Raw genomic sequence first — 13,667 nt, forward strand, 5'->3', positions numbered from 1 at the left:
AACCACTAAAGTATGCATTTTTAAATGGTGAATTAAAAGAATATAAATACCCTAAGGTATTTGAATTACGTCTACCAAAAGAAAAGTCAAAGAATGGGAAGGTTTATAATGAAGAATGAGTTTCTTACTCTACTCTTCCTTCTTCCTGCCACTTAGCTCTTTTAGTTGCTAGTAATTACTGTGTGTGGTCAGATGAGAGACCCGAGGTGAGCTTAGCAGAGGCTGCTCCAGCCTAAGTGCTGGGCAACATGTCAGCTTGTGCTAAAAAGATAAATTAGATAAGGAGAAACATAAACTCCATCCTAATGCTAGGACCCTGGTTTATCCTGCTTATTCAAACTCTGAACCAGATACTATCCTTATGTTGCTTTTTAACAATTTATCAGTTTTTGATATCTGCTTTGGACTTCCTCCAGTGACTGATGGGAATTTTGTCTGCTTAAGCCATTCCTTTCCTTCTGTCTTAGTCAACTTGGGCTGCTTTAACAAGATACCATAGACTGGGTGGCGTAACCAACAGACATTTATTTCTCACAGTTCTGGAGGCTGGTTCACAGATGGCGCCTTCTCACAGTGTCCTCACATGTCAGAGAGGCTAGACAGCTTTCTGGGATCTCTATTATAATGGTACTAACCCCACCCTCTTGACATAATCACCTCCTAGAGGTCCTGCCTCCTAATACCATCACATTGGGAATTAGGTTTCCACATATGAATTTTGGGAGGGACATAGACATTTGGACCATACACCTCCCTTTCCCCAACCAGACAATAAAATGATGCCACGATGTTTAGCTCCTCTGTCATATACTTGTCACTTCCTCCTTGCTCCAGCTGATGTCGCTTGTGTCTCCCGCTTCCTCACTTTGTAAGATGAGGCTGTTAGCACTCTCCCCTTTCCTTTGAGCTTGGCTTTCCTCCGTCTCATCCCACTTCTGACACCTGCACCTTTGCCTTTCCTTTTTCAAGGCTGATCACATATACATTCATTCTGTTAATCACACTTAGACTCTTACTTACATAGAGTGTGTGACATAATAAGTGTTTTGACTATGGGCTTTTACATCTTTGTGACTTTTTGATTGTCATTCACTGCAGGGCCAAGTAGTGAGCTGAGGGCCTCTCCTTTCTGGCATGGTCTTTTGTTTTTCTCTCATTGACTCTTACTTCTTTTCCTCTCTCTGGCCTCATTTTACATCTGTGCTATTTCCATGAGTTAAGGAGATCAGGGGTAATGTTCATGTCCGTTTTATGGAGTGGAAAGGCTGAGCTCCAGAGAGGAGAAGTGATTGTCTCACCCTGGGATGTTGAGATACTGACCAAGACCCCGGTTACTTTGGTGAACTCCTGCCTCTCACTGTGGATTGGGGCATGTGACAGGAAGGAGGGGAATGACAGGCTGAGCAGGTGGGCCAGGGCTCCGGCCTCACTGATTTCCAGCAGATGAAGAGAAGGCTAGTTAAAGCCCCTCATGGCACCAGCCACTCCACCCTGTGAAGACCCTTCCCCATTGGTCATCCCACCTGCACCTGCCCTCTGCAGAGGAAAGTCTGTTTGCCTGACTGGGTTCATTTGTGTCTCCTCCAGGTCGCCCTCCACCCCGAGGCACCCGGCTGACCCCAGGGGGCTGCATTCAGCCCAGGGGCCCCATTGAGCAAGTATACCAGGAAATCGCTATCCTCAAAAAGCTGGACCACCCCAACGTGGTGAAGCTGGTGGAGGTGAGGTGGGGGGACATGGAGGAGGGAGGGACACAGAGAAGCGTCCAGCCTCGGCTTTTTTTTTTTTTTTTTGTCGTTTTTTCGTGACCGGCACTCAGCCAGTGAGTGCACTGGTCAGTCCTATATAGGATCCGAACCAGCGGCGGGAGCGTCGCCGCGCTGCCAGCGCAGCACTCTACCAAGTGCGCCACAGGCTCGGCCCTCAGCCTCGGCTTTTTTAATGCCCACATGCCACATTGCTAGCTTCCAGAGAGAGCCAAGTCACATCAGACAGCTTACTTTACTGCAGGGCTGAGTAGTGTTTCTTGCTCCAGGTTCCTTCACCGCTGTTATTTCTTGTTAACTTCACCCGTCCCTAAGGCTATTTATTACTCCCATTTTAACAGATGAAGAAACTGAGGTTGAGGAATACTGAGGCTAGCCCTTCACTCATTTGTCTGTTTCTTTAAAGCTGGTTCTCTTTCTACTACACATATGGGTAGTTGTAGCTCAGAAGAAGCCATATACATTATGTGAACAAATGGCAAGGCTGTGTTTCAGTAAAACTTTATTTATAAAACATGCAGAGGGCTGGATTTAACCCACAGGCTGTAGTTTGCCAACCCCTGCTCTAGATCAGCAGGTCTTACACTTTTTGGTCTCAGAACCTCTTTATGATCTTGAAAATTATTGAAGACCCTGTATTAGTCCATTTCTGTTGCTTGTAACAGAATACCTGAAACTGGGTAATTTATAAAGAAATAAAATTTATTTCTTACAGCTTCAGAGGCCAGGAAGTCCATGGTCCACAGGGTGCATCTGGTGAGGGCCTTCTTCTGGGTGGGAACTCTCTACAGGGTCCTGTGGCAGTTCAGGGTACCACATGGCAGGAATGGCACAAACGAGCAAGCTAACCTCACTTGCTGTCCTTATAAAGCCATCAGAACCATGCCAATGACAACCCATTAAACCATCAATCCATTACTATGTGAATGGATCAATCACCAGACACTGTCTTTACAATCCAGTCACCTCCTGAAGGCCCCACCTTCCACCATCATATTGGAGGTTAAGTTCCAACATGAGTTTGAGGGGACATTCTAACCAGAGCAGACTCCAAAGCATGTTTACTTATGTGAATTATATAGTCATGTGTTGCTTAATGATGGGGATACGTTCTTAGAAATGCATCATTAGGTGATTTAATCATTACAGAAACATCATAGAGTATACTTACACAAGTCTAGATGGTGTAGCCTACTACACACATAAGCTATGTGGTATGGCCATTGTAATCTTATGGTACCACCATCTTATATGTGAGTTTTTGTTGACCAAAACTTTGTTAAGTAGTGCATAAGTATAATTAATAATATTTACCACATTAGAATTTAAAACTGAGAAATTGAAAACTGTTTATTCATCTAAAGACAATAAGCTTATTACATATTAACATAAGTAATATGTTTTTATGAAAAATAACTATCTTTGGAAACAAAAAATAGTGAGAAGAGAGGCATAGTTTTATATTGTTACAGATTTTTTTTTGTTAACGTTTGGCTTAACAGAAGACATTGGATTCTTATATCTGCTTCTGCATCCAACCTATTGTGACATCATGTATCATGTGGCTTTGGAAAACTCCTGTGTAATAGTAGAGAATATGAGTGAAAAAGGCAAATATTATCTTAGTTTTAAGGTGAAAATAGGTTAACCTTGTAGACTCCTTGAAAGCATATTGCGGACCCCCAGAAGTCCCCAGATCACATTGGGAGCTCCTCTGGTCTAGATGACAAGGACTTAAAAACAGCATGTGATAAATTGCTTTATTGGATGCTCAGAGAGCTGTGAGATTCTGGGGTGGAAGCAGCCAGCTCTGCCCAAAGTGTCTGGGTAAGGCTTCTCAGAGGAAGTGACGTCGGAGGTGCTGGTTGTTCCTGGGATGGAGAAGATAGGGAAGGGCATTGCAGGGGAAGGAACAGTCTGTGCAGAGGGCTGGAGGCCTGTATTCGGGGCATTCAGCCCTGCGTTTAGAAGATGTGAGGGCTGGCTGTCACACCTTGCCTGGGGCCCATCAGTGCAGAACCATAAGTGGGCAAAGTCCTTGTCTGACTTCCTGCAGAGCAAGGCTCAGGGCTCCAGGCTGCTTGCCCTGGCTCTGCCTGGGGTGCATCCCTGTCTCTGGGCCTGTTTGTTTTATGGATCTGGAGTGGCTCAGGAAGGCACATGTGATGTGGGAAGAGGGGGAGGACCAGTCTAGCCAAGGAGCCTGCTTTTGTTTCTTCCCAGAGAAGAGAGATGGCAGCTACAGGCGGTCTCCATCTGTGACACTGCGTTTCACGATTGCGACTTGCTGATGCTGGGATTGGCCCTCTTAGAAGAAACCCAAGGGTGCCTGGATAGCGAGTGGCCCTGGGTCCTGGCAGGATTGCTCTTCTCCCCACTTCCCTGTTGCATCTGGTCTCTCCATTCAAGAAGATTCTTTGCTGGCCTGTTTGTTCATTGATAAGACATTTCCTAAGCACCTACCATGTGCCTTGCCCTGTACAGGACATCACAGAGGCAACCAAGTTGGATACAGCCTGGTGCCTGTTCTTTGGCGAGAGACAGGGAAAGGGCTGTGGCTGTTGCAGGCAGAGAGAGACATCATTTCTTGATGGGGCAGGTGGAAATGGGGCCGCTTCTTGAAGGGGTCACTTGAGCCCAGATAGGATTTGAATTTTCACTGTGAAGACCAGACCGTTATCTCCTAGGAGATGGGTTAGATTCTTATTCAAGTGTGAGACACTTCCAAAGGGAGGATTTTGCCCCCTCCCTTTTGTAACCTTTCCAAGTGTTTCTAACCCTTGAAGACTGGTCTGGGAGGTGCTTGTTTTCCAAATGTCCATTTGGATCTTCCACTCTGGGATTTTTCCTGTGCCCTTCATCTTAACTAGGAAAAACAATGCCAAGTGCAGCCCTGCTGGTGGCAAACACAGCCATGTGGCTGCTCTTCCTCCCTGCTCATGTCTCTTCTCTCTTCCTCTCCCCTGCTCCTATCTCCGGCCTGTTCCATGTGGCTGTGCCAACAGGTCCTGGATGACCCCAATGAGGACCATCTGTACATGGGTAAGAGAGCCCTTTCCTTCTGCCACCTTTGTTCAGGTGGCTATGCCTGCCACCGTCCAGGGGTCTGCTGCTCCTAGCACCGGCCACCAAAGACAGCTTCCCCTTTTTGGGTCCAGCTGGGCTCCACAGTGAACCCCAGAGAAGGGCCCACCCCGGCTCAAAGCAGGAGGTGGAAGGGAGTTTTGTTTTTTAAGTTTTTAAATTTATTTTAATTTTTCTTTTTTCTTTTAGAAGGGAGTTTTTGCTGGGACTTTCTTTGTCTGGATCTCCTATTTATTCATTTGCAAATATTTCTTGAGCACCTACTATATGCCAAGCACCATTCTAGGTGGTACATGGAAAACATTAAATTTTTTTTTTTTTTAGCTTTAATTTGACATTGTATAGGGAAAACTATAACTGACACCCTAAACTCATGATTCCATGGATATTATTACCTGGCACAAGGCTAAAAAATTAAAAACTGAGCTGATTTAAAGAAAAACATTAAATAAATAATTTATGTGGTATATAGATATGGCCAAATTATAAACATGGTAGGCAAATGAGTGACATTTGGGGAAGTATTGCAGAAATCACAAAATGTAAGTCATTTTGTCCCAGAATGGCATCCCCAGCATAATTCTGTTACTTGGGACCCCACACCCAATTTTGAATGGTCCTGGAGGAGGCCCCTCAGGAGTTTCCCAAGCTGTTTGAGCCAGGCAGCTTCACAGACAGTGTTTCACTCCTAGAGGTGGCAATTGTGGAAAGGAGGCATGCTCACCTTGGGTATGCGATTCCAGTGGTTTTGCAAATGCTGACACAGTCATTTTTTTGCTTTCCAGCCACAGCCGTGTGTGCAGAGGACAGACAGGGTAGTGTATGAGGCCGGATAGTAGACATCAGGAAGGGTAGAAGACTCGATCTGTATTTCTAGAGGTTAAAAAACTTCCCACCCACTGCTCAGCTGCAACAGTGGTTGAACTGTTAGTGACTGAAAATAGGCCTTTTTCACCACACCAGCTTCCCCCGGGCTGACTGATTTATGGTGCTTAGGTGGGTGGGAGGAAGGTGCAAAAATTCATAAAGCTTGTGAGTTAAGACTTAAATAACTGAGGCAGGAAGGGCTGGAGCTCAGGGGACCAGGGCTCGGTTGTCTATGGAAGTTGTACCTTGAGCCTTGTCTTTGCTTTACTAACCAAAGCCTGAAGCAAGGGCAGATCTGCCCTAATTCAGGTTTTTCCAACGCTGGTTGATGAACCTAAAGACAGGGAGGAGTTAAGTTCTTTTTCTGATCAGAAATTTTAAGCCTTCCTTTTGTCTGAGGAGCTGGCTCCCTCCCCTTGGCCACCTCAGCCCTTGAAGAGCTTTGAAACAACCCTTTGATTTCTATCACATGCTCACCCCATTGTGGGTAGATGATTCCAGAACAACAGACAATTCCAAAGTCATTCTCCATGGATTTTGAAATCTACTGTGCTATTTTTTCACTTCCCAAAGTACACTTCGTATTCTCAGTTATGTTTGTCCCAGCAGAAGACAATGAAATAACAAGACTGCATGATCTAGCAATCCTACTCCTAGGTATATACCCCAAAGAACTGAAAACAGATATCCATGCAAAGAGTTGTACATGAATGCTTGTATAAAAATGTTCACAGCAGCACTATTCACTATAGCCAAAAGTGGAAACAGCCCAAACGTCCATCAACAGGTAAATGGATAGACAAAATGCAGTATGTCCATTCAATGGAATATTATTTAGCCATTAAAAGGAATGGAGTTCTGACACATGCTACAACATGAATGAACCTTGAAAACATCATGCTAAGTGAAAGAAGCCAGACATGAAAGATCGCATATTGTATGATTCTATTTATGTGAAATATCCAGAGTAGGCAAAGCCATAGAGACAGAAAGTAAATTAGTGATTACCTGGGGTTGGGGAGAGAAGAGTGGGAAGTGACTGCTCATGGGTACAGGGTCTCCTTTTGGGGTGACAAAAATGTTTTGGAACTAGACAGAGATGATAGTTGTACAACACTGTGAGTGTATTAAATGCCCCCAGCCTGTACACTTTAAAATGGTTAATCTTCATATGAAATTTTACATCAATTTTTACAAATAAAAAAAACCAAAACTGCATTGTCCGAATACAGCTTATGTAATACTTGGTGGTTGGAGGGGTGATTTCCCGTAAATGTAGGGCTGGGAAGAAACAGACCTACTGTGAAGCATTTGTGTGTGATGGTGCCTCCCAAAGTTTGGGGGAACAGGATGAGTTGACATTTGAGGTGCTCAGGAAGTCCCCACTCCCACCTTCCACTCCAAATCTTGGTTTAGTTTAAGAATTACAGCGAAGAGTCAGAGGGTCAGCTGATCACAAAGGGTTGAAGCATCAGGACCATATTATCCAATAACACTTGGTCTGTAGCCTGGCACAGCCTTACAGTGTGAACACAGAAGAGGTCATTGAAACCTGTTCTTACAGTCTCTTGGATCGAAACTTTCCTAGATTTCTGAAGACCCCTTTGGCTACTACTTTGGGCCGTTTGGGTTTTCCTCTTAGACCTATTTGGCATGAGGTGCCTGAGGACCTAGGTCTGACTAGAGGACATAGTTTAACATCAGTCATATCCCTGGAACCTCCAAGATTCGAGTGGAGGGATTGAGAAGGAGTCCACAAGCTGTCTCCACCTGCCTCCTTTCTCTCCTGCCTTGTTTTCTGTGACCATTGGCTCCCTGGCCATTTTGAGCACTAGGAGTAAAGCCAGGTTGGGGTCCCGGGGAGGCCACAAGTCTCTGTTCTTTGCTTCCTGATGGGAACTTAGCAAAGCAGGGCCTTGAGCAGCTGTGGTTTGGTGGACCGCTCCTCCCCCAGCCCCCCAATATTAGTTTCTGTGCCTCTTGCTGTTTCTAGAGGTGGTTGGGAGCTGGGGAGGATGATGAGGGAGATGGGTTTCCAGTTTCCCGACATTAACAGTGTACCCCTTTCTTTCCCTACAGTGTTTGAACTGGTCAAACAAGGGTGAGTGTCTCAGCTCCTGGCAGGTGCAATGCTGGAAGCTTCTCGAGCTGCAGAGCTGAGCAGCATGGTGCTGGGCTCTGCCGGCGAGAGATAGGGCAAGGGCTGCAGGCCTGCTCTGTGTTTCATGCGCGTGTTGACCTTGCAGGCCTGTGATGGAGGTGCCCACCCTCAAACCGCTCTCCGAAGACCAGGCCCGTTTCTACTTCCAGGACCTGATCAAGGGCATTGAGTACTGTAAGCGGGGCCTGCGGGAGGACTCAACTGGCTGGTTAGCATTCCGAGCTGGTGGGTGGAAAGAGGAAAGTGTCTTATTTCCCTCCTGGATTGCAAGGAAGTGAGCGGGGGAAAAACTGTGTGAGATACAGAATTGGAGGCAGCCATAGAGAGCAGCCATCCTGGGGCCGTGTCCCTGGAGAACAGAAACCCTTCTTGCCACACAGAGGAAGGAAGAGCAATAGCAATAGTGACCATTTATCCAGCACTTTCTGTGTGTAGCAGGCACTGCTATGGGCCCTGCTTGCATCATCTCTTATCCTTCCCGGCAGCCCTGCGATGGGCATCCTGTTAGTCTCCTGGAAACTTAATTTCCTCATCTGTAGAATGGGGGTAAAGAATCTGTCCCCAGGGCTGAGACAAGCCAGTACACATCAGTGGTTGTGATTAGCAGGTGTCCTTTCTGCTTTTGGTTGTGAAACATTTTGACTTGTATCCCTGCCTATCACATAGAATGGTTGTGAGGCTGAACTGGGATAAATGTGCAACACTTAACACAGGGCTAGGCCCCTGACTGGGCGCCTATTACTGATATCATCATCTTCCTCCTCCTCCTCCTCCTTACCCCAGGAGTGGCAATTGGGTCTTCCAGACCATAGGATTGTCCTCTGCCATTGGCTGGCATCCAGGCAGGAACAGTTAGCCAAGTCCCCAATTCTGCTTTGTGGTTCACACTTCAGATCATCCTGTTCTAGTCATTGCTGGTTTGATGAACGAGCTGAGTGTTGACCATTGGTAAATGAAACTGCATTTGATTGTCATGAGTCTCAAAGCTCCTAGCTGGGAGCCAAGCTCAACAAAAACTTTCTGTGTTCTGCCACCTATGACTTAGACTATAGCAGGTGGTTATGAAGAGTTGGTGTTTCACTCTTCATTTTTGAGAAAGGAGGTAATTTCCTTGAAGACACTCTTTCCCCCTTATCTTTCAGAGCATGTGGGTGCCCAGCAGGTTTGGGGAGGGGAAGGTTGGGAAAAGCTTAGGGCCATGGGAGACGAAGTGCCAGAGGGGTGCCACGTGGTGTGTCAGGGCCATGTGGCCACATGGAGGTCCTCATGGGGTTTTCCTGCCCCGCCCTTCTGTCTGGTGTCTACCCCACCCCCAGTACACTATCAGAAGATCATCCACCGGGACATCAAGCCTTCCAACCTTCTGGTCGGAGAAGACGGGCACATCAAGATTGCCGACTTTGGCGTGAGCAATGAGTTCAAGGGCAGCGATGCCCTCCTCTCTAACACCGTGGGCACACCCGCCTTCATGGCTCCTGAGTCGCTCTCGGAGACCCGCAAGATCTTCTCTGGGAAGGTAGGTCTGGCCTTGTCTGAGCTGCTGAGTTCTGCCTACATTAGGTTTCATTTGGTTGTAAACAGTAAAAATCCAGCCAAACTGGCTTAAATGATAATCCATTGGCTCATAGAGCTGAGGAGTGGGGTCCATTTGGCTTTGGGCTTGGTTAGATATTCGTCCAGGGACTCACACAGGAATCCATCTCCCTCCATCTTTCAGCTCTATTTTCCTGAATTGGTTTCCTCTACAGGTGGGTCAGCAGTTCCAGGCTACTTTCTATCAGTTTACCACCCTCAGTAGAAAGAGCATTTCTCTTTCTGATTAGCTCCAGCAGAACCTCTGGGATCAGCTCTGATTGGCCTAGTGTGGGTCACGTGCCCATCCTTGAACCAATCCCTGTGGCTGTGGGAAGCAGTACTCTCATTGTCCTGGCCTGGGTAATGTGCCCACCCCTGAGGACAGGGGACAAGATCACTGCCCCCCCTACCCCCCAACTCCGTGGACTGAGAGTCAAGAAGAGGTGGTTCTCCAAAGGAAAGCTGGAGGATTGGATGCTGGACAGGCAAAAGCAGTAGGTGTCCTTCATCCCCTTGTCCCCTCATGCAGAGCTCTCTTTTTCTTGCAGGCCTTGGATGTTTGGGCCATGGGTGTGACGCTGTACTGCTTTGTCTTTGGCCAGGTAACAGGGTGGGGCGTCCTGTCTCCTGAGCACTGTTGGGTGGCCTTCTGGCTTAACAGTCACCCTTCCAGTTATATCATTTTATATCCATAGCTAGATCTGAATATGAAAAAGGATGCCTTCCTAAATGTACGTATCTTATATGAAAATCATATCTGTAGAAAAACGACCGGTTAAAACAGAAGGATTGACAGAGGCACTAGAGTTTGTAAATAGTTGATGAATTTAGGGTGAGGACAGCACGTGGCCACTTCTCCCCACTCCTGAGCTCCAGACAGACATCAGTCATCATTAACTGCACTCTCTCCTCCTGAGCTGGATATTCTTAATGTTCTTTCACCAGAGTGTTTCCGGAAGCTATTGTCGGAGGGGTAGAATTGGAATGAAAATTAAAACCCATTTGGCATTATTGATTTAGGGAGTGCTGTTTTGTCTTGGTGTTGTTGATCTTTTGTTGTTGTGTGGATAGAGGCTCCCTTTTTGACTCTGAAGTGCAGTTTGATTGTGTGAGCAATTAAAGCGTGGGTCCTCCCCTTTCATGAGCTTGTGTTCCTATTAAGGAAAGCTTAAGACCCTGGTTCCATGAAGAAGTAAAGTAGTTTATAACTATTCCCCCCCAGCATTTAGCTAGAGAAGTTTTCAGTCATGCAGCAAAGTTGAAAGAATTGTAAGACACCCACATACCCACCACCTGGGTTCTGCCATTGACATTTTACTGTACTTACTTAATCACGTCTGTCTGTTCACCCCTCAATGCATCTTATTTTTTAATGCATTTCAGCGTAAGTTGCCGACATCTTTACACTTCCTTCCGAATGCTTCAGAGTGCAGTCATTTGCTAGAGCTCAATATTTGTTCCTGGTCCTTTTTTTTTTTTTTTTTGAGGTAATATTTACATGTAGTGAAATGTACAGATCTTAAGTGTTCTATTCATAATGAGTTCTGTCAAATGGATTCAGCAGTGCAACCCAACTCCTATCTCAAGTCACTGCTCTTAATGAAATCATTTTCCTGGGACAGGAGTGGACCAGGTAGCTTTCTGCCACCTTTTCCAACCTTCTTAGTGCCCCATGTAAGGTTCCTTTTTCCAACACACATAACCAAGCTCCTCCTAGGCCAGGACCGCAGCTGGGTGAGAGCATCAATTTGTCTCCCAGGAGGTGGTGCAAAGACTGGGCTTCAGAGTCAGTTCAACCCAGTCTTCCTTTGTTTTTCCTGGGACACTTCTCCGAACCTTTGTTTTTCTTGTCTGTAAAATGAGAATAACATTTCTTATGGCTTCTGAGTGGATTGATGGAAATAATTCCAGTATTCATTAAGTCAGCAGGTATTTACTGAGCCCCTTCTTTGTACCAGGAATGTTCCAAGGCACTGGGAGTCAGCAGTGAGGGAGGCAGACAAAAGTCCCTGCCCTCTTAGAGCTGCCATTCCAACGGAGGAGTTCCACAATAAAAAATAAATACTGCTGTAACACCAGGGATAAGTGCTGTGATGGGAAATAACGTGGCCAGCGTGGGGGGTGGGGGGATCTGTTTTAGATGGGGGCTCAGGGAGGGCCTTTCTGAGAGGGTGAGCTTTGGTCAGACCCCTGAACAAGAGGAGAGAACATGCCATGCAGATATTGGTGGGAAGAACATTCCAGGCAGAAGGAATAGTGAATGAAATGTTGGTCAAAACCTTAGTACAGGGCCTGGTGCAGGCTGAGCCCTCTCAATTGGTGGTATGATTGTCCACCTGGCAGGTAGGCAGAGAGGAGTGTTTGCTTTTGTATAGGTAGGTAGGCAAGCTGGAGCACAGCTACAGTGGTGGGAAGGGTTCTAGCCCTCCTAGGGCATTCCTGGTGCTTCTAGAACTCGGGGGGAAGGAAACTGCTCTCTCCCTAAGCTGGGCCACGGCTGTTGATTTCACTACGGTAATTCACATGGAGTGGCCAGCACAGGTGGTCCTTGAAGGACAGATATCCTTGAAAGACAGGGGTCCTTGAAGGACAGCCATTGACCACCTCCTTGTCCCGGCCTCTCTTTGCAGTGCCCGTTCATGGACGAGAAGATCATGTGTTTACACAGTAAGATCAAGAGTCAGGCCCTGGAATTCCCAGACCAGTGAGTATCGCCTGTCCATCCTGCGTCATCTCCCTCTCTGAGTCCTCGGCAGACCTGTGTGTTTGTCTCCTATTCCTGATGTGTCTCTCACCCCCAGGCCTGACATAGCCGAGGACTTGAAGGACCTGATCACCCGTATGTTGGACAAGAACCCCGAGTCGAGGATCATGGTGCCGGAAATCAAGGTATCTGGGGGCCGCTGCTGGCCCCACGGGGCTGGCACCCTTGGCTCGGCCTGTGTCCATGCTTGGAACTGTCTGGCTCAAGCTGCCTCAGCCAGGCCCCACACCCCTCTGTCTGCAGCGTCATGCCCTCCTTGGCACTGATGCCCTCCCATGCCTGGGGCCTCTGGCTGCTGGGGGCTGGTGAGGGGTGGGGAGGAGGATCTGGGTGTTGTGCTCACTGTGACGGTGGGAGTGGGATCTGTGATCAACCAGCCAGGCAGCCTGCGCTTACTCCTGTTGGCTTGGGCCGATGGCACCCATCCCTGCAGACTGGTCAGGGGCTCCTGTGTGCTCCACCCTGACTGTCTGAGAAATTGCAGTGAGGGTGGGAGCGAGCAGTTTGACCTCCCCTGCCTGCTGAATTCCACCCTGTTGCAGAAAGCACTAGTAAGAGAGACTCCTGGACACCTCCCCCCGACCAACTAATGCTACATGCACACATCTGGCCCTTTAAGAAATCTACAGGTTTGCGCGGGGACCTCCAGCCACCTGGCTAACCAGCATTTGAAGGTGTTTTAATATAAGGCAGTCCTGAAAGTCACAGATAGGGCTTGGACTCCAGGGGTAGGTAGTGGGAGGCATACCCGTCTGGGCCCTCACCTGAGTGTATCCTTCTAGCTGGTCTCACTGTGTGTCCTTGAGCCTCTATTTTTCCTGTGAACTGGGGAGGATGCTGCCTGCTCTGAGCTGAGCCTTCCAGGCTTCAGGGAGAGTTGCTGGGGAGTGGTGGGAGCTCTTTAGGCAGCCAGGCGAGGCAGGTGGGGAAGCAGGCCGTGCACATCTCAGCCTCGTGGCTCCTCCTATTCTCTGTCTCTGTCTCTCCTCACGTCCTCCCATCTTGCCAATGCTGCCCTCTGCCTGGCTGCCACCTCCTGCATTCCTGAACACAGGCCTTGCCTCTCCCTCCTGCATGCCCTCCTCAGCTCTGCTCACTGGCAGGGCCTTCTGGGAGCCATCCGTGCCCATTCCTCACCCCTCCTGTCATTCGTTGAAGCTGCACCCCTGGGTCACGAGGCACGGGGCGGAGCCATTGCCATCGGAGGACGAGAACTGCACGCTGGTCGAGGTGACCGAAGAGGAAGTCGAGAATTCGGTCAAACACATTCCCAGCCTGGCGACTGTGGTAAGGCGGGATGAACCACTGACCGAGAGCAGGAACTGAGAGAGCCTGAGGCGGGGCCGGTAAAGACAGGGCCAGGACCGGCAAAGACAGGGCCAGGTTCGGCAAAGACAGGGCCAGGACCTGGGGGCACTTGGGAAGCAGATGTGGTCCTGAGAGTAAAGAG

General features: G+C 48.0%; 1 protein-coding gene across 2 annotated transcripts in view; it reads left to right on the top strand.

The window, feature by feature from the left end:
• Positions 1–13,667, top strand: part of CAMKK2 (calcium/calmodulin dependent protein kinase kinase 2) — a 51,747-nt gene that overhangs the window by 22,010 nt on the left and 16,070 nt on the right. For both annotated transcript variants that reach the window (XM_063087363.1, XM_063087362.1), the window contains exons 6-14: positions 1,588–1,721; positions 4,772–4,808; positions 7,797–7,818; positions 7,964–8,052; positions 9,195–9,394; positions 10,002–10,055; positions 12,084–12,157; positions 12,255–12,342; positions 13,376–13,504. In XM_063087363.1, the coding sequence (XP_062943433.1) occupies positions 1,588–1,721; positions 4,772–4,808; positions 7,797–7,818; positions 7,964–8,052; positions 9,195–9,394; positions 10,002–10,055; positions 12,084–12,157; positions 12,255–12,342; positions 13,376–13,504 (827 nt within the window). The remainder of the gene's footprint in view (positions 1–1,587; positions 1,722–4,771; positions 4,809–7,796; positions 7,819–7,963; positions 8,053–9,194; positions 9,395–10,001; positions 10,056–12,083; positions 12,158–12,254; positions 12,343–13,375; positions 13,505–13,667) is intronic.

Source organism: Cynocephalus volans, chromosome 2, assembly GCF_027409185.1.
Source record: "Cynocephalus volans isolate mCynVol1 chromosome 2, mCynVol1.pri, whole genome shotgun sequence".
NCBI lineage: Eukaryota > Metazoa > Chordata > Mammalia > Dermoptera > Cynocephalidae > Cynocephalus > Cynocephalus volans.